Source organism: Poecilia formosa, unplaced genomic scaffold (genome assembly GCF_000485575.1).
Source record: "Poecilia formosa unplaced genomic scaffold, Poecilia_formosa-5.1.2 Scaffold12, whole genome shotgun sequence".
In the NCBI taxonomy this organism is placed as follows: Eukaryota; Metazoa; Chordata; class Actinopteri; order Cyprinodontiformes; family Poeciliidae; genus Poecilia; species Poecilia formosa.
Genome location: NW_006799951.1, coordinates 1,783,566 through 1,804,822, shown reverse-complemented (window position 1 = coordinate 1,804,822; position 21,257 = coordinate 1,783,566). Strand labels below are relative to the sequence as shown.

The window sequence follows — 21,257 nt, the reverse complement described above, 5'->3', positions numbered from 1 at the left end:
ATGAACTCGGCAGATGTGCAGCTCCACCGGGCGTTTGCTAACTGCTACTGCCGCTAGTCTAGTTGAGCATGGTGGAAATAGGCGGTGCTTTGTGAAAGCAAGCGTTTAGGCATGCCTGAATGGTTGCCAAGGGAGATTAAAGGATTTCTCAAACATGCATGAAAAATCAACACACTCCAAGTGTGTTTTTGATGAGGGAATAACTTTATAGCATAACACAAAGCTGAAAAAATCATTTTACATAACACCTCCCCTTAAAAGTACAAAATGTTCTGAGATTAGGTTGATGTACCACATATACATTCACCTTTTGAGGCTGCCTAACTTACATTTTCACCAGGGATGTCTGTACATCTTTTAGTGAGCTGTTTATGTACTCACTCTGAAGCATGGCGATGAGAGCGCTGACAGTCAGGGAGCCAGAGGCGGGCCCAGGAGGACCAGGCGGTCCTGGAGGTCCCTGAACGCCGATGCTGAAGCCTGAGTCTGAACCTACAGGTCCACAGTTAAACATGGTTACCAACAGCCAACCGTGACCTTTCCTAAAGGTCAAAGGTAGCTCCCCTTTATACGACCGATATCAGGTCTTACGTCGCAGGTATGCAATGATGCGAGTAGCGATGTCGTCTATAGATCCTGAGAAGGTTCCTGGGAGTCCTGGAGGCCCGGGTGGACCTGGAGGGCCAGGTAGACTGCTCAGTCTGTATCTACCTGTATGGACCAAAAACCAAAAAAAGGCATGTCAGTAGTTTGTTCCCGTCCTCTAACTCCCTTGTTCTTGGACAAAAGACGTACTCAGGTAGTCTGAAATGTACTGCCGCATCTCGGTGGAGGAAGCGAAGGAACCTGGGAGGCCGGGAGGTCCTGGGGGTCCCGGGGGCCCAGCAGGGCCCGAGGTGACTGAGACTGAACCTGGAAACATAAGACAGTCTGTGTTTTGTTTTATTGTTTTTTGTTTTTTTTTCTCACAGGATAAAAACAATCAGTGAACAAGATTGAAGAGTATTTAGGATCAACATTTTGAAAATCCCCACCTCTTGATGTGCCTGGAATTCCTGGAGCTCCAGTGTCTCCTGTCAAAGGAAAAACACACACGTGTGTGATCATCATGAGTCCTCAAATAAAACACAAACAACAAAGCAACGAGGCGATTCATGCATCTCAACGTCTTATTGGCTTTACCCTTCACTCCAGGTAACCCTGGGAGACCAGGAGGCCCCGGTGGACCCGGTGGTCCAGGAACCGTGTTTCCTCCATACGCAACGGAGCTTCCTGCTCTTCCTGGCGTCCCAGGCACGCCCGGTGGGCCTTGCTCACCTGAGGCACATGTGACAGTCACTCGTGTCAAACATCGTGGGTGTTTTATCTTTAGCCCCAAACATTAAGATCTGTGCAACCTTCGTAAATGTGAACTACAGAAAGCACCTGTGTATCCGCGGGGTCCAGGAGAGCCTGAAACAAACAAGGTGACTGAGTGTGAGCAAACCTACAACGTCAGAACACGGAGGTGGATTTATAACCATGATTACCTGTTGCTCCTTTAGGTCCAGGCTGTCCAGGAGGTCCCGGCGGTCCAGAATAATATGTTCCTATAAGCAGAGCAGCAGAAAAGTCTGTGTCACAAGAAGGCTGGGAAGTTCTAGTAAACTACAGAAACTAAATAATAAAAACTAAAGACAAGCTGATGCTTTGGATTTTACCTGAGCTGGATGTGAAACCCACATCTCCCTTTTCTCCTTTAGGTCCTGGTATCCCATAACCTAAAGAGCGATACGTAATGGCATTTACCCGGACATTGTATCATCATCATCATCATCTTGTCTGCATGTGTTGTCGTAACAACTATTGCAGAAGTGAATATGAATGCTTACCTGGAGGCCCTGGTGGTCCTGGAGGTCCTTGTCTCGAGTCGCCTGATGAAAGCACAAAATGTCAAATCATCTGAGTCAGCGGGATTCGGGACGCCGCCTGATCTCTCTCTCTCTCTCTCTCTCTCTCTCTCTCTCTCTGTCTCTCACCTGGACGTCCGGGAGGCCCAGGTGGACCCGGTGGCCCAGGTATGCCATGGAAAGAGGAGCTTCCTCCAGCACCAAACTGCCCTGAAGAACAAACCAAGAATAAAATGTTAAAAAAAAAAAAAATTACTTTTGCACCACAAGTTTGAAAAAGAAAAAACTCCCTGAATTCTCTAGCAATTATAGAAAGGGAAGCGACAAAGATGCAGGTAAAGACTTCAATCAAAATCCCCCCGATCAGACTTTCTCCTCAAGCACTCAGATTGAATTAACTGTTTCACATTTCATCCATAAAACTCGGTGAATGCTATCGGGATTTATCTGCTAAACCAACAGTAAGTGTTGCGCATCTGTAAGGCGAAGGAGAACTACGTTCCCCTGAAACTACAGCAGCAGCTGATTCAGAGTCTATCAGCGCTGAGCATCTAGAGAAAGCATCATTGTTCATTCTTCTTTGCTAAATGGCTCACGCTCAGTTAGACTGAATTTGAAGCATCTGTGAACATACCAACATACCAAAGTCCATCAGCTAGATGTAGGTCTCGACTTTGACTGGGACGTTTTAGTTGAATGTTAATCTAAGCCGTTCTTTTGCGCCTGGCCATATGTTAAAAAAGGTTTGCACTGTAGTGGAAGGTGAGCTTCTGGCCTCCTGAACAAAAGTGTTCCCACATCATGATGCAGCCACCGCCATGCTTCACTTCACAGTGAGTTTCCTACCAGCTACGAAGATGTTTTCCAAAGCATTTCTCAGTTGTGTGCCGTTAACAGGTCGAAAGAAATGAGTTTTGATGATTCACTCGGAAATCGGTGTTCAAAAGTGTGACTTATAAATTAAGCTGCGGTCAAAATATGTTGGTTTGTTGCAGATTGAGAGCAGATATAAGATTTACTGTTATATAAACACCACCAGTGAGCGGCAACATGCAAATAAGTGACGAGATACACAAAGAAGACTTCTAAATATGCAGCGTTCACAACCACAACGTCAAAAAACTTTACGACTTAAATATAATGTTTTTAGTTCAAAAAAGAAAGAGAGATTTACGTTCAGCGTACTCTGCGTTAGATTAAATTGGAAATTCATCTGCAGGAAGATTAAAAAGGACTCACTCTCTGCTGTAGATGAATATATGGTTTCCCTGGTTGTCCCAGTCTCTCCCTGCTCTCCCTTATATCCTCTGTCACCTTTAGGACCTGCAGGGTCAAGTAGAAGATGACACCTATCAGACTTGGCATCTAAGAGCAAAATGTTTAAAACAAAATGAAAATATGTGTCTACAGCAACCTACCAGGTGGGCCAGGCAGACCAGCAGGGCCAATGGGACCTGAAGAGATGGATTTAAAACATCAGCTGGTTTCTACTTGCAGCAGTCACCAGATTCAACGATCTATCATAACGGATGGCAAAAACTTTTCAGGAATCATTTCTGTGAGAGAGAGAGAGAGAGAGACCTGATAGTCCCGGAGGACCAGCGGGACCCGGGGGCCCAGCAGGTCCAGGTGGCCCTGGGATGCCAACAGAAGTAGAGCCGGCTGGGAAACGACAGAGATCACTGCACCGTTAGCTGCTAATCTCACCGAGTGTGTCGAAACGTGTTTTGTCATTATAATTTCCTTCACCTGCGTTGATGATTCGTCCAGCTTGACCGGGTTCACCTTAAAAACACAAACGCACGTCAAACAGCTGAAAAACAGTCACTGAAAGGAAAGCTCTGCAGGAGGACAGCAGCTGTACCTTTGGCTCCTGGTCGGCCGGGATTTCCTGGAATTCCTAACAACACAAAGAACAGTGTCGACGTGGAAAACATTACAGGAATGAAAGCTGACTTTAAAAAAAAAAGAGGTTCTGTTAAGGTCAGAAGCACTTGATATCTTTCTATCTAATTTGCAGTTGTTTCATTCTCTGTGTATTTGAAAATTGGTTTTCCCAGCAGTCCCTGCTACAGAATCCAATATGGCAGCTGCTACGTAACTCGGTTACAGTTTCAGATGTAACCTGTTTATTGGTATTTCTGTTTGTTTTTCATTAAACCAGTGGCAGACAGTGCTGTGCCATTTCTGAACATGGTCCTTTTGTATTTGATTGCAGGGAGAGAAATTGATTGTTATTGTCTTGTGTTGCTTATAGTTGCTTGGTCAAGACCAAACTACAAATCCAACTGGTTTTCTGACTCGTAATTAAAATGTGCACCAAATGTGAACATGAGGACAGTTTTAATGGTTGATAGAATAAGGATTTCGTTGAGATCAGGGTTTTTTTCTGTGTGTGTTGTAGAAGTTTCCTTTGGTCTTGGATGAGACATCATCTCTAGTCTCCAGGGGCAACCAATCTGAATCTTTGAGATTTTGAGTGGTTATGTTGTTTTAACAGAACTTCAGTTCAAAAATCTCTAACCGTCTTTTTAAACAAAAAGAACTGAATTAGTGTCCTTGATTTTTGTGCTGCTTCCTTAAAAAGACGCCTACCTGGTGGTCCTTGAAGCCCTGGTGTTCCTTCAGGGGGAAGGAGACAACGTGTGTTACAGCAATAGAAAATAAGCATGTGGTCAAACAATGAATATTTCAAAAGAAGGGATTTTACCTGGAAGTCCGGCATCTCCAGGAGGCCCAGCAGAACCCCTGAGTCCAGGCGGGCCAGGCGGTCCCTGGTCACCTGAAGCCCATAAAACAAACAACTGAATTCATGATGAGTTCAGGTCGAAGTGTTTCAGACATTCTTGGGAGATAAAGTTCAGTGTGGGATTGTGCTGCTGCAATAATATATTTAATTTACCTCTTGATCCCTTTTCACCGTCTTGTCCAGAAAGTCCTGACGATAAAAAGCAAAAAAGTTCATCATTTCGAAAATAAACCCACAAAAACAAGAAGTCGCATAATGATCATGTTTATTGCTTCCAAGCAACCAGTGAGGATCCAGTTAATAGTCTGGAACAGCAAAATGATGTCAGATTCGATTAGTTAGTCCTGCGACTCACCCATGGATCCTTTGGAGCCTTTCTCTCCTGCTGGTCCTGGTAAACCAGGTTCCCCTGATAAGCAACACATCTGGATCAGTAAAGCCACGCAGGCCGAACCAAGTTCATGACAATTCACAGAGCTGTGCTCACCTTGCAGACCTCTGGATCCCTTTTCACCTGTTTCACCTAGAATGAAATAAAACGGATCCAGATCATTCGCTGACTCCACATTATGTCTGAAAGTAAGAGGAGAGCTGCAAACCTTTGAGTCCTTGGAATCCAGCAAGTCCTCTATCACCTGCAAGAGAGAAAGAGAAATCACCAAGAGCGCCATACACAACATAGAAACAGTTAACATTTGCTTTTGTTGTTATTTGTGAGCGGGTGAATCGTGTGTAAAAAACCAACCTTTTGGTCCAGGTAGTCCTGCCTCACCACGGAAACCCTGGGGACCTGGTTGACGTACAAGAAACCAAGAATGGAGAACATCAAATCACACTATCAGCTACTAAAACTGGGAAAGTGTGCATGTATGAAAGAAAGAAACTGACCAGGTGACCCGTGTAACCCTTGAATTCCTTGTGCACCTATGGACAAAACAAAGCATAAATCACCATGACTACCCGCCTCTGCGTCTGCAGCGTTCAGTGAACATCTATTTTACAAAAGGAACGCCTGCTGCAGCGGAGCAAGAGGAGGAGTCGGGTAACACCTCTCGCCTCAAATAGGATGTTACATCATTGTCTCAATAAAAATGAAGCGTATCAAAAGGTCCATGTATTTCAGATTTATTACATTGACGCATCTCAAGCATTTATTTATGTTTATTTTGGTGAATATGGCTTACTGTTAATGAAAAGCTGCAGGCGAGATGTTCAGCAAACTTGGCCTCTAAAGGCATTTAATCTCTGTGATCGTGCTCGCTCACTTTTTCCTTCCATTCAACTTCCCATATATAGGTAAGGTGGAGCACAGCATTGTCATGAATCCCAAAATATTGTCTCTTGAGTATTCAAAAGCTAAAAATTCTCCAATGGCTGCTGCACATGAGCTGCTACATTGTATTGCTTATAACAAAAACATATTAAAGTTTAATCCATTCCTCACTAATATGTAAATATGTGCTGGACAACTAAGAGTCCAATAATCTCATTTGAGTTTATGTATGTATGTTTATGTAAATAGTTGTGATTGAACATTTTTGAGTTAACAATCATTTTTGTTGGTCTCATGTAAGAGAGAAACTGTATTTTGCTGCCATGGAAAAGTCAGTTTCATGAGTATGATTATGTATGTTTACTTTTCAACAATATTCTAATGTCTTATGGCGCACAGACAAGAGGACAGTTTACCTCTCGAAACGTGAAATCCCGACTCTTTAGTCTTTTATGTCTGTGCACCGACGCAGAGCTTTGGAAAGTCTCACATTATTTACTTCCCTTTACTTTTCTCACGTCATGTCTGTTAAGTTACACCACTAACCTCGTCGAGGCATTGCGACTGAAACAAACTCAAAGTGCGACTGAAACAAGCTCAAAGTGGATCCAAAACCTAGAGGTTGGAGTCCTTGTCAAACGGTGTTTTTGACTAAAGTCCCAGAGGGTTAGAGCTCCAGTTAAACGACATTTAACTAAAGTCCTAAAAGGGGTGGTGGTTTTAATGTTTTTATCTCTTTTTTTTTAATCTTTTTCAAAATCTCTTTCACTTTCTTACTGTTTATTCAATGTCACGTGTTGTTTTCATTTTAATTATGTAAAGCACTTTGAAATGGTGAGAAGGTTGTTAATAAGGCCTCTGAACAAGGCTTGAATAAAAAATGACTCCACACTGCCATCTGGTGGCATTTTTAGTTCATGCACCAAAGAAGGCTCTGGATAGAAACATCCGGTCTTACTTCATCTAGTTATTTATTTTCTACAGAATTTGACCTTCATTTCCGCTGATGTTACCTTTTGGTCCAGGGGCCCCAGCAGGTCCAACAGATCCAGCTTCACCTAGCGAAACCCAAACATGAGATCATGAAGAAACCCCCTTGCTTCTGAACCGGAAATACTACAGTAACGGCCTACAGCCCCTACACAGAGCCATACCTTTATCCCCTTTGAGTCCAAAGCCTGCAGGTCCTGGGTCGCCTCTAGGCCCAGGTGGTCCTTCGCGACCCCTGATACCTGGTGGCCCTTCCACTCCATGCTCACCTGACCAGACATTTTTGGATTAAAGTCATCAGTCTACACCAACCAATCAGTACCACAATAGAGCATAGTGCAATCTCTTTACCTTGGCTTCCTTTCTGTCCTTTGGGACCCTCAGGACCAGCATGTCCCATTGGACCTGGTGTGCCTGAAAGCAAAGGTCAAAGTCAGGATGATTATATTATGAAAGCACTTAACCATCCAAAGGAAAACGTGAAAATCAGCTGGTTGGTCAAAGAAAATGGCTACACACCTGGAATTCCAGGGAAACCAGGCTCCCCTGTTGATACAGAAAAATATTTTACTTTCATGAAACTGTAAAGGAAAAAATGGAAAACAGACATCTTTCTTGCTTACCTTTCAATCCAGAGTCCCCTGAAAAAGGCAAAAACAAATAAATGAATAAATAAATAAATAAATAACCATATGGATTCTCTTTACATTAAAAAAAGTTTCATTTATTTAGTTTTCATGAGAAAAAAACCTTTGTTTTACTGGTACCTTTAGGTCCAGGTAATCCCCTCTCTCCCTGCACTGAGGATGCCAGGAAGCCTGAGTCAGAGAAGAGGATATCAGTCAATTGAATTCAGAGCACGCATGTGGGAGAGTGTGTGTTTGCACTTTACCTCTGAATGCCTGTGACTGCATTTCTGACCTCAACATTTGATGGATGGCCATCTGAAGGAAGGCGCTATCTATGTATCTTCCACTCACTGCGGTCCCACCGCTGACACCACCGCTGGTCCCAACACCGGTGCCAATGACGAAACCGGTACCGGAACTGCCGGTGCCGCCGCCAAAGCCGGTACCGGAACTGCCGGTGCCGCCGCCAAAGCCGGTACCAGAACTGCCAGTGCCGCCACCAAAACTGGTACCGGAACTGCTGGTGCCGCCGCCGAAACCGGCACCACCTGCACTGACACCGTCACTGAAACTGGTACCAGCACTCCCAGCACCGCCGCTCAAGTTGGTACCAGCACTGCCGGCGCTCCCACTGAAACTGGTACCAGAGCTGCTACTGGAGCTAGTTCCAGCTCCAACAGCCCCTCCAGCACCTCCGGCACCCACAACGCCGACATCAGCATCATTCCGACTGGCAGATCCGCCTGCACCAGCACCAGCAATAATGATTTGCATTTTGGAGTCCGAGCTTCCACCTCCACCTGCACCTCCGAATCCGTGGACTAGTGTGTTGTCAGTGCCGGTGCCTCCACCTCCACCGCTCACATAGGTGTTGATGTCATTGGAAGAACCCGACAGCCGACTAGTGTGAGCATTGGCGACTGAGACCTCGGTCTCCAGAGTCGACACTCGCTTCTTGAGCTTCCTCACGTCCTCGGCTGAAAGAATGAAAATTTTCTGTGTTTAATTTGACAAATTGTTTGTATTTTTCAGCATACTTAAAATTCACAACAGATACATTTACATCCTTAATCAGCATCTAGGACATCAAAAAGGATGCGAGAAGTAACTTGTGCTGTCAAAATGGCATTACGTAAACGCATAATCTACTTGTGAGAAAAAGGCAAATTAACCGTAAAATATCGTTTGTTAGTGCACAAAGCCGTAGACAGAGGCAAGGCTACGATGTGATGTAATATTATAGCTGCAAACTTTCATGTGTTTTATTGCAATCTTATGTGATGGACCAGCACAAAGTGATTTATAATTGTGAAGTGAAAGAAAAATTCAAAATGTGGTGCACATTTTATTCAGCCGTCTTTAGTCTTCCCCAAAGTAAAATTAATTTCATCCGACTGAAGCTCCCTATTGAGTAAATAGGGTCCATCTGTGTGTAATTTATCTCCTTGTAAATCAATCTGTTCTAGAAACTCAAAGCCAGATCTTGGGAAGATTTGTGGAGAAAGTAAACAGCATCCACAGCTTTAAACAAACAGAAAGACTATGGTGCAACTTGCAAAAACACCAAGACAAGGCTGCCTACTTAAACTGAAAGGTCAGACAAGGAGAGCATGTATTAAAGTATTTAGCCAAAAAGCCTGTGGTAACTCTGAAGAAACTGTAGATCCACAGGCAGAAACGTGACAAGGTGAGACAAAAGAAAGTAATACAAAGTACCATTTGCAGTTTGCGATAAGCCCTGCAGGTGCATGGTGAGAATGTGGAAGAAAAGCTGAGATTTTGGTCAATATGCCAAAACAGCGTGTGGTAGAAGACCACTACTGCTGGTCAGAGATGATGGGAGGTGGAAACAGCTAAATACAGGGCAACTCCGGAAGAAAAGCTGCCAGAGGCTGAAAAGTACTTGAGACCTCGACCAGAGGTTCACCTTCCAACAGGGTAACCACCCAAAAGATGCAGCCAGAACTACAATTAAATGGTCCAGGTCAAAGCATTATGTGTGTGTTAGAAAATGGCCCAGTCAAATTCCAGACATAAATCCAAAACACACACTAAGACTTAAAAATGCTCAAACCAGCGAATATTTCAGTCTCTGGATGTGCAAAGCAGTCACAGAAAAGGTGATGCTAGTTAGTATTGACTCAGGAAGGGTGAATGAGGGGAATATAAATGCATGCCACACTTTTCAGATGTTTTGATTTCTATTCCATTTCTCACTTTACATGCACTTCTTTGTGTGTATCACATAATGTGCCAGTAAACAATATGCTAACAGATACTTCTGTGAGGTTTTTAGTCACCATAATCTACCGGCAGTAGAATTGGTTCTTTATTACAAATCAGTGCTGGAGTTTACAACCAGACAATCAAATACAGCTATAAACCTTGCTATTTCCTTGAAAGAGCGTTTTCTGGCACGAGGTGGTGTAGCTTCAGTTCAGGCAGGAATCTTTCTTGGTGATAATGACATTGGTACTCAGGGGAGAAATATCAAGACGGAAACCTTGCTGTCGGAGTTACAGTGAAAGGAAAGAATTTTAAAGTGACGCTTCCTCCATCCGTTCTCTCTCTGGCAGTGAGACTCCAACAGTTTGACTTAGTTTTGGTCATGAAGAGTTTAAATTTCTTACATTTGGAATATATTCATTATCAAATAGGCCTACAAAGAGTCTTTTGCTAACAAAATGCTTCTCACACTCATTTGGCAACATGTTTGTAACATAATCTGCAGCTGTATTATAAAATATTCAGGTTTTTTTTTTCTTTCTTTTTTGTTTTTAAGAAACTTGATGAGTTTCTTTGCACATATTACCTGCATGCTATTCTTCCTCCTGTCAAGTATTAGTGCTTAGCTGCTAAAGTCAAAGTTGAACTTATAGCACCTTTGTGAAAAAATATATGAAGTTAATCTGCATGCGTCTTTGATGAATAATAAATCAGTCAGTGGTACACTTTGATGCTGCTGAACAATTATTGTATGATGAGTTTTGGCGCCAGTTTCTCTCTACAGCCTCCAAACTTAACTTTGCTATAAAAATCAAAAAGGGAATTAACAACAAAACCTAAAGTTAAGGAAAAGTTAAGTGGTCTTTTACAAAAAGCATTTATTCAGGGGGGCGATATTAACATGAGTGTGTTGCTAATTAAAAGCTAACCATGCTATGATCTGCTACATTTAGTAAGTTAATAATAACTTTAAAAAAAAAAAGAAAGTAGATTTTACAGTTCTGTTTAACACATTTTTGTCTGGAGGCAGATTGTTGACTCATTCACTGCACAGAGATCTGAGATGAGTCGTGTGATGAGATGTCACCAAGCAACAATTTCCAAAGCTGCACCAATGAATGCCAGACTTTCTGAGAGCGAGGGAGCCGTCCAGCGATCAAATTTCCAAGAAAAGGGACCACATGTACTGTCTCACAGTGCTGTGAAATAACCTTCTCCAAAGCTAAAGCAGCACATTCTTCGGGCCTAAAAACACTCTCTGACACCTTGTGGTGCTGAAACTCTAAACTCTCAGGACTGAGGTGGTTTCTTTGGGGACACATTTATTTTCTTAGTATTACTTTAATCAAATTAATGCTTTTACACGCCTCTTACCCAATGCAATGAGGCCAAACAGGAGCCCGAGCAGAAGCAGGCAGAGGAGCAGCAAGCCCAGCAGCCACTTCCACCAGGAGCAGCAGGAGTCGGAGCAGCAGCACAGTCCTCCTCCCCCAAAGATGCCGCTGTCTCTGCGGATCTCTGAAAACAGCAGATTAACCCGAGGAGTTAAATCCCAGCTCTGATCAGTCGTTTTAATCTATCAATATAACGTTTTTTCTAATTTATAAAACAGAAGAAAGATGCTAAAGGTGGTTTCAGTTCAGTTTGTGATAATAATGCAAGTGAAGCTCCAAATGTTTCAGAATTAACACCTAAAAGCCTCTGATGAACGCATCACTAAAACTATACCTGCATAGGTTGCCTTGTCTTTCATCAGGACTCCGGATGATCCGTCTGATGGGGAGAAAAAACAAACAAAAAAATAAATAAATCTCCACTATTTACACAGAAAACTAATATTTCTGAAAAGAGAGGTAGAATTTATGCTTACAGTATGAATTGCCTGTCTCTGCTTTCAGAGTGCCCGTGTCAACGTAGCTGGAAATAAGCTTCTCCTTCTTTATTGAGTCTCCTGAAAGTGAACCTGGAGGATAAAGGGAAACAATCACTCAAAATAAGCTTTTTGCACAATCCAATTATATCAATAAACTTGGCTGCCCCCTTGTGGTGAGCACATGGTAAAACAAAATACTGCTATACAGATCATGTGTGGTTTTGCGATTGTAACGTGTTACGTCACCAACAGTAGCGTTTTTTGATTTGTGCAAAATCCAGGGCACCACTGAGTCATATGGCTACACATTAGGAGGAAAAAATAGCCTCTTTTTCAATTGCCTACTTATGTATTGGGACAGCCGGAAATTGGCACCCCTTTCAAGATAAGTGCTATACGAAAATATAGGGTTACAACACAGCCTGTTAAGTAGGTTCTGTGTTTGTATTTTACTTTTTTTCCCATCCTGACGCAAGAAAATAAACTGAAGTGCTGTGTCTCCTCCGAAGACATGAGACATGCCTCTTTTTCTCCATAAGGGGGCATGAGTTCACCACTCACCTCCAGCTATATGAGTGCTGCTGGTGGTGGTGGTAAACTGCTTGCCACTGTCTTTTGCCAGAATGAGCATTTCTCCCTCCCTCCTGGCAGGAACGTTCTCCTTTTCAGAGGCCATATATCTGTAGTCTCTCTTGTAGACGTCATCGGTTTGGGACCTGGTGGCTAAAGAAGATGAAACCCATTCAGAGGACATTTCAGTTAGATAAATCGTGCAGCTCCTTAACATTTTTTTTAAATCCAGACAAAAAGGCAATCTCTTTTATGCTTACCTGTAGAGATCCCAGAGCTTATGACAGCACTGCCGTTTGACACGTTCTTCTGGACGCCATACCCTGTCAAATCAAACATACTCTCTAAATAAAAGATCTGTTTTGGTTTATTATTGCCTGGTAGATGTCTGATACTCCACAGGCTAGCAGCCATTACCTCCCAGGTTAGTGGTTACGTTGCCGCCGCTGGTGGTGAGCACACCGATAGAGGTGGGAGCCAGATTATTCTGAAAGCCATAAACTGGAAACGCAGACGCAGACACAGAATGACGAACTTAACCAAAGACTTTAGCAGTTTGTCTTTTGTTACTCTTCTAGTCAATTAAAACATATAGTGCATAAAATTCATCTGCATATTCCTGTAGGCATGCCTCCAATTGATGGTTCTGACCTGACAGAGATTGCTGTGGGACGGGGCTGAGCGGCGGGGAGCCTCCCGACATGTTGTTGGCGCTGACCTGACCGAGCTGGTAGGTGTAGCTGCTGGTGTTGCCAGCGACGACGGTCGTGGAGGAGGAAGAGGGCAGCGTGGAGGTGGACCAGGAGAAAGTGGGAAAGGCTGAATCCAGGGTGTCGTATTGGCCTGATCTCCCAGCGGTGTCGTACTGGCCTGATCTCCCAGCGGTGTCGTACTGGCCTGATCTCCCAGCGGTGTCGTACTGGCCCGATTTCAGACTCATGTCATATCGTCCAGATTTCAGGCCGGTATCGTACTGACCTGAGCTCAGGCAAACGTCATACTGGCTTGACTTCAGACCAGGATCGTACTGACCTGAACTCAGGCTAACGTCATACTGGCTGGATTTGACTCCAGCGTCACAGTGGCATGACTTTACTGTGACAGTGTGTTGGCCTGTTTGGACACCAGAGTCGCGCTGCCTGGATGTCAGTCTGCTGTCGTAGAGGCCCGACACGTCGATGGTGTTGAACCCATTCATCTGAGCAACAGGCTCAAACAGAGTCGAAGCTGTTGGAGAAAATCATCAAACTAATAAAAATGAGAGAAATGAACCTTACATTATTCGTTTTGTCTATTCTTATCATATTTTTATTAGAGCTAAGTATATTTTGTATAAGACTAAACATCACTAAATGATCATTTCATAACACTAACAAGCTGAAATTCACACTTCAACAAACACTGTAAATCCGTCTTATTTAAAAGTAACTCAGTTTGCAACCATGAATTACATATATGTAATATATATATATATATGTGTTATATATAACACAATTTTAAATCAACGCGGTTGCAGATGCCAGTTATGTGTTCAATAATTTTCTAGTTACTCATTTCATGTTAAACATTAATTATAATTGTTTTCCTTTATTTTGTGTGATGCACAAAGATACTGTCCATCAAACAGTGATCTTGCCTGTACAAAACACCTTTTCAATCAAGTTTACCCTAATATTATTTTTCAGTTTTTTTGCCATAAATTTGCAAACATTTTCATGGAGCATACTTAATTCATTCAAATGTTCCTTTTCAATTGCTTCAAAATGAACAAAAATATTATCCTATTAAGATATCACACACTGCTAAGGTTTTATTCCTTCAATCCATTATTAAAGTCGTGTTTTTAGATCCCATAATGACAAACATTTTTGGACCTTAAAGGACAAGATTCCTGGCAGTGACAGTGGGACAAATAGCAATCTAGATTAAATCATCTGGGTCAGAGACAAAGTGTCTATGAATGTGCTGCACATGCATAATTGTAGCTCTGGTAACAGAATATACCTGACTGAGTGGCCACTGAGACGGTCTTGGTCTCCACGCTGGCTTTTTTAGGTACTGGCAGGGTGACTGAGGCGGAGGAGCGGGTCGGACTGACGCTGCTGGAGCGTCCCTTCAGCAGCTTCTTCACATCTTCCAACTCTGCCCCTAACACGCCACGGCAATGTACAAAAAGCGTTCAAACAACTCAAACAGCAAATCTAATGTCAGTGGAAACTTAACTTTAATCATAAAAAATAAGTCAAAAGAAAAATCTCTGAATAAATAAACTCCTGAGGCACTAAACCTGCCTGCATAAAGGTTTCAGGTTCAAAGGCTTGTAAAGCAAAATTTGCTTTGTTAGTTTTGCTCTTTGTAGAATTTTATTGACTGAAAATGATTTTTTATTGTTTATTTCTCCACAGAAATCTTAATGCAATAAAATAATCGTGGCACTTTTGAAACATGCGTTTCTTGTAATGCAACAACAAAAACTCAAAATGAGTCAAAAGCTTTAGCAATGACGCTAAGGCAGTTAGCTTTGGCAGAAATTTAGATTTCATGTGATTTTCTTTTCTCTCTCTAAACATCAGTTTTTCATGGATTTTGTTCATTACCCAGCTGGCCTAAAGAAGTCACTTCATCATGGATAACATCATGGAGATAGATCGAAGCTAGCTCAACCAAGCTAGGTTTTGTTAAACAGTTAGCTGTTTCTCTGTGAAAAAAACAGGTTAAAATGTATGCAAAAATGTAACTACACAACAAAATTAACAAATAAGTGGTACTAATCATTATTAAGTATAATACTATTATAAATTCTCAATAATCTAGTCAGCTATATTCCTTCTTTTGAGTCTACGTCTTTTTGGGTTATCAAACAGAAGTTAGCTAAGTTGTTTTCCAGAAGTGTTTATTTTTTTAAATGGAGGCAAAATGCTGCATTTATAATGAGCTATAGTAAGGCTTGTGATGTAAATCATTTCAGTGTTTTTGTATATTCAGTAAAACTGTTTTTAGTTGATATGTTGAAGAACCCCACAGTAGGGAAAAAAATGTAAAAGGTAAAAGTTCTTGAGAGAAAACTTTTTTTTTACAATCATTTTTGCTATGCTGTGTAATATGAGGAGTAGCACTTCTTGTACCACAATGGAAAAGTCAGAGACCCGTTTAAGAGTCCAAAGGGGCGCTGAACAATTGTTATATCACTGATTGAATAACAGTAGTTACTGACTTTAATCAGCAGGGGGCGCAACGAGCAGCACTTCTCCTCCTGGGAGAACAAGAACAGGAGTGACTCATTTGTACCATTCCTGCCACCGTGATCTGGCCCCTTTTACTTTTTCCCCACATTGTTTTACTGTAGAGCAAGTCAATGCTGTCACTGTTTCAAACCCGCCCTCACTGTTTTTTGTCCAAAAACTAACTATACATGTGTAACTAATACAAAAAATGTCAAGGCATGTGCGAGCTGGAATTTGACTTTGTGATATGCAGTTTTCGAGCCAAAACATCTGACAGCGACATAACTCAAAAACAAAAATCCCGCATGAGAAATCATTTAACGGCAATGCACTTCTTTGAAAGGACTCTTAGAAAACTTTTTTTTTTTGGTGCTTTATGAGGAGTTGCGTAACAACTGCCAAAGGATCAGTGTCTCCAGTGGTCTTACATCTTCCGGCAGATGGGGAGGCACTTTGTAATCTGGCTCTGATCTCGCTCTCTGGGAAAAATAAAGGAAGAAATCAAAGCACACATTAGACTAAGGAATCTTGATTTAATAAAAAAAAAATGTAAAAAGAAACAGGTCAAGAAAATTTAGCGAGATGGAGCGTAAATAATAATGGGGAATAAACCTGAATACCTCTGCTTTCACTCCTCCCTCTTGTGGCGCCGGAGCCTAAGAAGGAAAATGGAAGGAAACATCAAAAACACATCTTTGAAATCACAAACTATTCGATACTATAGTAGTTTCAGTCTTACAGTAGTTCCCATAGTCTTTGCGTGAAAATTCTGGGGAGGAATTACCACTGGAGCTCCCTAAAAGTAAAACACATATGAAGAGTTAGCGCTCCCAGTGAGTCATGACCGTTTCCTTCAAGTTTTTTGTTCCCATTTGTGGCCGCCTCTGGTGGCAACTCAGGATCCTACCGTCGTAGCCTCCCGAGCGGCTGGCTATGGTCTTCCTCTCTCGGAAACCTGGCGACAGCCCCACTGATGTCCCTCCAGTCTGAGCTCTCCTGGCACCGCCCGACGAGCTGGACCGAACCTTTGACACGGAGCTCACGAGATAAGTGCTTCCACTGCTTCCTCCTCTCCCTCCTCCTCCTCCTCCTCCGCTCCCATAGCCCTCTCCATCGATGTAGCTTCCGCCACCTTCACCTCCTCCAGAGGAATCTCCTCCCAGGTAGATTCCTGAGGAGGAGCTGTAGTTACTCGTCACGCCTATAGAGGCTGGGGAGACAATAAATAAATACTTTTTAAATGAACTCAAATTTGAACAACCTAGGTGACTAAGCTCCAATAAGGTTCACATTATTGGAGCTTACATTTAAGATACTCCAAGTAGTGCACAGAAAATCTGAAAATTGCTTTCCTCCAAACGCTAGTCATAAAAACATTTCACCAGAATATGGATGTCATAATGATCTCAAAGTGGTATGTTCAAAGGACGTTTTCTGGATTTAAGTTTTTTCTTCCTTGATTCATTTTTGTGTTCAGCATCAGTTATCAGTGCATCTTTTTTGTGTTTCAGTATGAAGACACAATGTCACAAGAGGAAAGGCTAGAGGATTGCCTTACTGTGCATTTAACTCTTTAGCATGTACAGTTTGCTCACCAGATAGGTTAAGACTACCACAGATATTTTGGACATGTTGAATAATCTGTGGCGCATTCGCACCACGGCCCTCATGCCTCATGCGACTGCAACAGAACCGATACAACTGTCTTTCAAATATCACTGGCAATAAACTAGGATTTAATCTCATACCACACTATGCTGTCTGCGCTAATAAAAGTTCACTCACCTCGGCATCCCGGATCCTTGAAATTGAAAAACTTGACCTTTTTATCTGAATAAACTGACTAATAGTTATTTGACCATGTAGGGGTGATGATAGGGCGTTAAAATTTCATCCCTACATGCCCAGGTGATTTGTGAATCCATAAAAAAGACAAAACAAAGATATCGCGGTAAAAACTTTTGAATTCCACACACAAGACTTAGCAAGTTAATAGATTTTTTTTATTTCTTGGAGTGAAATGATTGATCATTTTTTCTGCCTGATAACGTGCATTATCCTAAAGTTGAAAAATCTTTCCCTTTTGCTAATATTTTATATGTGGCATTTGGCTTATTAAGAACTGAATTAGCTCAATTGCAGTATAACTCTGCTTTCCGTTTGTTTGAGCGGCCACCGCATCGACTTTAGATTGCCTCCTTCACTTTGCCTGGAAGCTCTTTAAAGTTTCTCTCTTGCACAAGCCCAGAAATCTTCTGCTCTACCAGGGGCTTAAAAATACAACATCCCCAAACTTTTGCTTGGAGACAAACCCACAACTTCCCACAACTTAGCCGACGAGTGGAAAGTTGCTCTCACATGAGGAGAAGTAGGTTCCACTGCTGTTCTGCGTTAAGACATTCTTCTCAAAACCCAGCCCTCCGGCACCGCTGGACATATTCCTGTGATTTGATCCGCTGGTTCCCTCTGGCAACAAGAAGACAAACAGCAAAACAAAAAGAAGCTGTTACTCATCGGCTACTTCCTTTAGAAATAGCTAGCCTCGTGATTTTATTACACTTTTTGCTGTATACAGACAACAATATATAAAAAAAAGGCGAAAGCAGACTCACTTGGTGGGAGAGAAGTCAGTCGGGTGGTGGAGGTTACGGTTTCTGTCAGAACTGATGAAAAGACAAACAGTAATCACTGTGTGCTGTGTGTTTGGTCTACTTCTGCGAGCTTCGTCTTATTTTAACAACTGCAGTGTTAGTGCTCTGACTGTTTTCTAAACTGATGCCCGGTTTCAGTTCAGGCAGCAGCAGCAGCGGCATATTTTCTCAATAACGCCATCAAACGAGGCGTCTCGAAACAATAAATTCAACTAACAATGTTTAATAGATGAAGGAGAACAATGACTGTGTTGACTGGTTTGAGTTTATTCTTGTACAACACAGACACTTTGAGTTTCTTTGTTTATTGGACAGTTTTTGGCCTCATCAATTCACTCAGGTCTCTTATTCTTGAAGTTGGAATAATCTTCCGATGCAAACTTTGACCCTAATGAATGACAACTATGTAACTACAGTTAAAATTCCTGACTGCTGAGACATAAATAAAGTCCACCAAACTGTAAAACTATTTGACAGGTCAATGTTTTCTGGTGGACAGATCAAGCCCAGGGCACAACGTTACATAAAGTGTTTTGGGCTCTCAGGCCAGCAGGGGGCTGGCAACTGTGAGCAACAACAAACCCTAAAATTTCAAATTTCTAAGTAGTTTATCATGACTGAGTCTTTTAAATCAGTTTTGAGGCAAATGGGAAAATGTATTTAAGATTTAAATATATCTGGTAAGTAAAAGGAAAAACACAAATCCCTATTTGGATTTTTAGACAAAGACATTTAAATGAGTCACGTTGAAGCTTTAAGTCGGACGAAATGAGTCAGAGATGTAACTTCGCCTCCACAGTTATCTGATAAATAATGTAGAGAGAATCATTTTGGATGGTCAAGAAAAACATTTTGTTGTAGGGTCAATTTATTCCTCTAACTTGTAACTCTTGTAACTAGGAATGTCAGATGCAAACAATAAAGTTTGGATGATTGTAAAAATAGACTTTAGTTGTGCTGTGGGCCCACTAAAATTTTGCGCCGCCTTTGCTGGTGGATGTAAGACAATTTTATGCTCCAAATGTGACGGGATCCTGAGGGTTTTGGCTGTGATTAATTAAATCTATATTTTCATTGGAACAAAAAGTAGACTCGGATGTAGAATATAAGAAAAGCCAACGTGAGCTCACCTCAAATCAAACATTTCTTTTTTTTTCCTAATAATCCATCTGTGGACTGTCTCTGCATGTCAGAATCTGTCTTTTTACCTGGCTGTTTTTATCTGTGAAGATCTGAAAGTTCATTAGCCTGTTAAGGTCAAAGCGTATGCGACATTGTTTGGTTGTTTCTTTCCACAGTAACTTGCTGTGACAGCTTGTGCCTGTTATGCAGAAGCTACAACATTAAACAGAACTCATCCTGCAGAATGACTCTCAGAAGTACTATGCACAAACAACTCCTTCCTAATCCGTGTGCATGCTTGCAGCGAACTGCAATTAGGATCTGGTTTTAGAACAACCGCAAGGCAGGAAATTAAAGCTTTTGCGAAATGATTATTTGTCTGGTATAAGTTGTAAATTGTAGGCGACAAAAAAAAAATCATTATGAACCAAATTCTTCCCTGCGCTTTGCTGGCTTCCCTTAAAGATAATGTTCATTCCACTTGGATTTCACGTCGCCTCTTTGTCCTCCTCCACGTCTGTCCTCCTCCTCCTGCTGCTCTCCTTCCTTTTAGGGATCTCCGTCTGTTTCAGAGTCGAGGCTAAAACCTGATCATTACTCTGCTGCTCTTGACGTTTGACTGTGGAAACAAAATCTCACTGCCGTTTCTGTACAATAACAGTCCAAAAACGGATTTTTTATGACCATCAGCCAGACCGCATTTTTGTCGGTCCTTCTCTTTTGTTACAGCACGGTTCGTTCGAGTCAGAGTTTTGTGTGGACGTTAAGACTTGCTGTAGGCCTCTTAAATAATCAATTCAGTAAAGGTTGTTAACGAACTTTAGTCCCAGACAACAAGTCTGAGTTGATTCTTTAGGTTTTGAAGCACACGTGCATCTCAGGTGTTTGTTTTTATGACTTGAGCTGGCTGGAATCCCCTTCTCCAGCTGTGTTTTATTTTTATGTTGTATTTCTGACTGAAATACACAGATGCTGTCCACTTGTTGAAATTTATTCTAGATAGTCCTAATATTTCCTATTCTTATGGTATGTTTCTTCCTAATAGTCGACTCAGTTCTCAATCAAATTTATCTTTCCAGGTGAGTCAACATTGCAAAAAGTTTGTCTGATTTGAATTTAAAAAATGAAATGTAATCTTAGAACATTGGGACTTACTTTATCTAAGAAAAATACGCACTCTTTAACCCTATAACTCTAGAAATGCATCATTTTTGATACAATTTGTCATACTATTTTCCTCAAAACCTGATTTATAAATGTGCCGCTAAATATATTTTACACATTCTTTATAAAGATACAAAATTCTGCTCAACTATGCCATCAGCTATGCACAATACAGACATCTACTGTGAAAGCCTAACGTATCAAATACAATGCAAAAAGGGGGAACTTGATAAGGAAAAGGTCAATATTTCGAGAAAAAGGTACTGATTTGTTTCAAATCATCCAACAAACACATTAAAAAATCTAGAATTACATTAAAAAAAAATTCTTACATCAGGCTTCAAAATGTCAGACCGAAGCTAGAAGAACACTGACTACCATTTTGACTCTTGGGTTTAGCAGTTTTCTCTAAAGTAACATAAGCAGACGGAGAAGCTGATTACACACTCCAACACAGCTACCGTCTGACATTTACTCTTGTTTGCTGGACTTGAACAGCTGCAGGCTTTCACATTTAGCTGCAAGTTGTGTAAAAAAAAAAAAAAGAAAAAAAGAAAAAAAAAGAGATATCCAGAAAATGACGACCCGAACGCCGAGATGTGGAAACCAGTAAAAAAAAAAGCGTGCATGGTGTTAGTACGGCTTCAAAAAGAGGGAAACACAACCATCACCAAAGGTGAAAAAGTTTCATACAAGTTTCGAATGTTTATTTTATAAAGTTTCCACTAAAGTTTGTCACTTCACTCTAAAAAATAAATTGTTGTGCTCTTGTTTTTTTTTCTTTGTTTGTTTGTTTGTCATCTTAAACACTTTGTGATTAAATCAAGCATTCTCACCCTTTTCTCCCGAGATCTCCATCTGCCTTGTTAACTCGTCCATCCCATCTTATCTAGTGAG

At 41.6% G+C, this 21,257-nt stretch overlaps 1 protein-coding gene across 8 annotated transcripts in view; it reads right to left on the bottom strand.

Moving 5' to 3' along the window:
• Positions 1 to 21,257, bottom strand: part of col17a1b (collagen, type XVII, alpha 1b) — a 34,174-nt gene that overhangs the window by 5,638 nt on the left and 7,279 nt on the right. For 2 of the 8 annotated variants that reach the window (XM_016667948.1, XM_016667953.1), the window contains 44 exons: positions 18,036 to 18,086; positions 17,782 to 17,889; positions 16,331 to 16,633; positions 16,163 to 16,219; positions 16,044 to 16,079; positions 15,852 to 15,902; positions 14,204 to 14,347; positions 12,851 to 13,426; positions 12,617 to 12,700; positions 12,460 to 12,522; positions 12,191 to 12,352; positions 11,627 to 11,719; positions 11,485 to 11,529; positions 11,131 to 11,274; positions 7,794 to 8,507; positions 7,669 to 7,719; positions 7,525 to 7,542; positions 7,421 to 7,447; positions 7,253 to 7,315; positions 7,066 to 7,170; positions 6,925 to 6,969; positions 5,527 to 5,562; positions 5,384 to 5,428; positions 5,238 to 5,273; positions 5,126 to 5,161; positions 4,994 to 5,047; positions 4,792 to 4,827; positions 4,600 to 4,671; positions 4,485 to 4,511; positions 3,754 to 3,789; positions 3,639 to 3,674; positions 3,471 to 3,551; positions 3,308 to 3,343; positions 3,129 to 3,212; positions 2,019 to 2,099; positions 1,872 to 1,913; positions 1,701 to 1,760; positions 1,530 to 1,589; positions 1,426 to 1,452; positions 1,183 to 1,317; positions 1,035 to 1,073; positions 796 to 912; positions 592 to 711; positions 382 to 492 (listed from right to left, as the gene is read on the bottom strand). In XM_016667948.1, the coding sequence (XP_016523434.1) occupies positions 382 to 492; positions 592 to 711; positions 796 to 912; positions 1,035 to 1,073; positions 1,183 to 1,317; positions 1,426 to 1,452; positions 1,530 to 1,589; positions 1,701 to 1,760; positions 1,872 to 1,913; positions 2,019 to 2,099; positions 3,129 to 3,212; positions 3,308 to 3,343; positions 3,471 to 3,551; positions 3,639 to 3,674; positions 3,754 to 3,789; positions 4,485 to 4,511; positions 4,600 to 4,671; positions 4,792 to 4,827; positions 4,994 to 5,047; positions 5,126 to 5,161; positions 5,238 to 5,273; positions 5,384 to 5,428; positions 5,527 to 5,562; positions 6,925 to 6,969; positions 7,066 to 7,170; positions 7,253 to 7,315; positions 7,421 to 7,447; positions 7,525 to 7,542; positions 7,669 to 7,719; positions 7,794 to 8,507; positions 11,131 to 11,274; positions 11,485 to 11,529; positions 11,627 to 11,719; positions 12,191 to 12,352; positions 12,460 to 12,522; positions 12,617 to 12,700; positions 12,851 to 13,426; positions 14,204 to 14,347; positions 15,852 to 15,902; positions 16,044 to 16,079; positions 16,163 to 16,219; positions 16,331 to 16,633; positions 17,782 to 17,889; positions 18,036 to 18,086 (4,347 nt within the window). Of the gene's footprint in view, positions 1 to 381; positions 493 to 591; positions 712 to 795; positions 913 to 1,034; positions 1,074 to 1,182; positions 1,318 to 1,425; positions 1,453 to 1,529; positions 1,590 to 1,700; positions 1,761 to 1,871; positions 1,914 to 2,018; positions 2,100 to 3,128; positions 3,213 to 3,307; positions 3,344 to 3,470; positions 3,552 to 3,638; positions 3,675 to 3,753; positions 3,790 to 4,484; positions 4,512 to 4,599; positions 4,672 to 4,791; positions 4,828 to 4,993; positions 5,048 to 5,125; positions 5,162 to 5,237; positions 5,274 to 5,383; positions 5,429 to 5,526; positions 5,563 to 6,924; positions 6,970 to 7,065; positions 7,171 to 7,252; positions 7,316 to 7,420; positions 7,448 to 7,524; positions 7,543 to 7,668; positions 7,720 to 7,793; positions 8,508 to 11,130; positions 11,275 to 11,484; positions 11,530 to 11,626; positions 11,720 to 12,190; positions 12,353 to 12,459; positions 12,523 to 12,616; positions 12,701 to 12,850; positions 13,427 to 14,203; positions 14,348 to 15,851; positions 15,903 to 16,043; positions 16,080 to 16,162; positions 16,220 to 16,330; positions 16,634 to 17,781; positions 17,890 to 18,035; positions 18,087 to 21,196; positions 21,250 to 21,257 lie in introns of all 8 variants that reach the window. The other 6 variants (XM_016667954.1, XM_016667951.1, XM_016667952.1 and 3 more) reach the window with 6 other exon arrangements.